This window comes from Chrysochloris asiatica, unplaced genomic scaffold (assembly GCF_000296735.1).
Source record: "Chrysochloris asiatica unplaced genomic scaffold, ChrAsi1.0 scaffold00009, whole genome shotgun sequence".
NCBI classification, from domain to species: Eukaryota; Metazoa; Chordata; class Mammalia; order Afrosoricida; family Chrysochloridae; genus Chrysochloris; species Chrysochloris asiatica.
Window position 1 is genome coordinate 398,243 of NW_006408527.1, and position 2,160 is coordinate 400,402.

Below are 2,160 nucleotides of genomic sequence, written 5' to 3' on the forward strand. Positions count from 1 at the left end.
ATATATATACTTTTAAATAGAAGCAATATACACAGCATAATTTACTTAGTGGTTAAAGAGATATGTTCTGAATCACACAATGTGACAAGCAATGTGGCTGCTTTATAAGCCAAGGAGAGTATAATTTATATCAATTGAAAATAATAGAAGATAGGAGCATATAAAAGCATGAACATAAAATTACTCTGGACATAAATTATATAAATTAATTAATTAAATGTGTGGTATTCAGTAGAAATGGATATACTATTATCACAAAAAACTACTTACCAACTTGATGTTTTATAAAACAATTTTAGTGAATTCTGATTTGGGAAAATAACTAATGTAGTATTAAGCATTTCTGCTTTTATATGACTTTGAAAATATATTCTACTCTCTACTGTATTTTGGAATAAATATTTTAAAAAGATAGTCTGAGTATTGCTAAAGAGGGGAAAAGATCCATTGTGGGTGACAGAAGGAACAATTATACTAGCATTAAGCCATAAAAAATTAATTACATCTTTATAAAGCACATTGTAAGTAAAAGTTTTATATGAATGCTAAGTCCCACTATATTGTGAATTCCCATTGTATCGTGAATGCACTGTTAGCTCTCTGTGTGTCTGGGTGGGTTAGCTCTCATTTCTTGTGAAACAAACACTCAACGGTTTGTGTTTGCATTTAATATCTCCAGGAGCATTCTTTGTGCTTCAGATATCTTGAGATGTTGGATGAAATAGTTTTCCCATCTTCAGTTGTTTTTAAACACTTTGTATCTTTAGGGCTTAGGTGTGATCACTGTGAAGTTGGATTTAAATTTCTCCGAAGTTTTAGCAATGATGGATGTCAGCCCTGCAGGTGTAACCTCCATGGTTCAGTCAACAAGTTCTGCAACCCTCTTTCTGGGCAATGCAAGTGCAAAAAAGAAGCCAAAGGACTTCAGTGTGACACCTGCAGAGAAAACTTTTATGGGTTGGATGTCACTGGTTGTAAGACCTGTGAATGCAATATGTCTGGAACCCTTCCTGGGACGGTCTGTGATGCTAAAACAGGGCAGTGCAGCTGTAAACCCAATGTTGGAGGAAGACAGTGCCAATCAATGTTTAGAAGGTTACTTCTACCTACAACAGCAAAACAGTTCTTTCCTCTGCCAGCCTTGTAACTGTAATAAGACTGGGACAGTAAATGGCTCTCTGCTGTGTGAGAAATCAACAGGACAATGTCTTTGCAAATTAGGGGTAACAGGTCGTCACTGTAATCAGTGTAAACCTCACAGGTACAATTTCACCATTGGCAATTTTCAAGGCTGCCAGATGTGTAAGTGTGACTCTTTGGAGACACTGCCTGGGACCATTTGTGACCCAATCAGTGGCCAGTGCCTATGTTTGTCTAATCTTCAAGGAAGAAGGTGCAATCAGTGTCAACCAGGTAAGAGAGAAATGTATTACATTTTCAATGTAGTGGAAAGACTTTCCGTGTTAGGTGATTCCTCTGTGATTACTTTCAGCTTTTGAAAAAAAAAAAAAATTCTCAGTATGATTGTAATTCTATAGTTATCCAACACAGATATAACTATTTAATTTATTAATCAAGATTGTCTGATACGTTTGTGTTGTTTTTTCTGGGAGCATAGTTTAGATGAACTCAGCTATTCAGACTTGTGATTGAGATTTGCTAATATTCAATCCAGGAGCCCTGGTGTTACAGTGGTTCAAGTACTTAGTTGCTAACTGAATGGTTGACAGTTCTAATCCACCCAGACATACAAATTTCTTTCATAATTGAGATTTATCAATATTAGATTAAGGTGTCTTGGTGGCACCATAATTAAGAACTTGACTCCTAACTGAAAAAAATTGGCAGTTTGAACCCACCAGCTGTGACAGTCTGCTTCTCTAAAAAGCGACAGTTCTACTCTAGCCTTTGGGGTCTCTAGGTGTCAGAACCAACTCAACAGCAATGTTGCTGTTGTTGTTAGTTGTTGTAAAGTCGTTTCCACTCTTAGCATCCCTGCCCAATACTGTACCATCTTCACAATTGTTTTGTTTGAGCCCATTGATGTTGCCACTGTGTCAATCCATCCCACTGGGGGTTTTCTTCTTTTTCGCTGACCTCCATTTTACCAAGCATAATATCCATCTCTGTTACTGATTTTGCAATCGTTCATCAACCATC

General features: G+C 36.7%; 1 protein-coding gene across 1 annotated transcript in view; it reads left to right on the forward strand.

Annotated features, from left to right (window-relative positions):
* The window catches only part of USH2A (Usher syndrome 2A (autosomal recessive, mild)), a 1,370,557-nt gene that overhangs the window by 304,715 nt on the left and 1,063,682 nt on the right, over positions 1 to 2,160 (forward strand). The window contains 2 exon segments of the mRNA XM_006834191.1: positions 768 to 1,078; positions 1,080 to 1,413. Of these exon segments, the coding sequence (XP_006834254.1) occupies positions 768 to 1,078; positions 1,080 to 1,413 (645 nt within the window).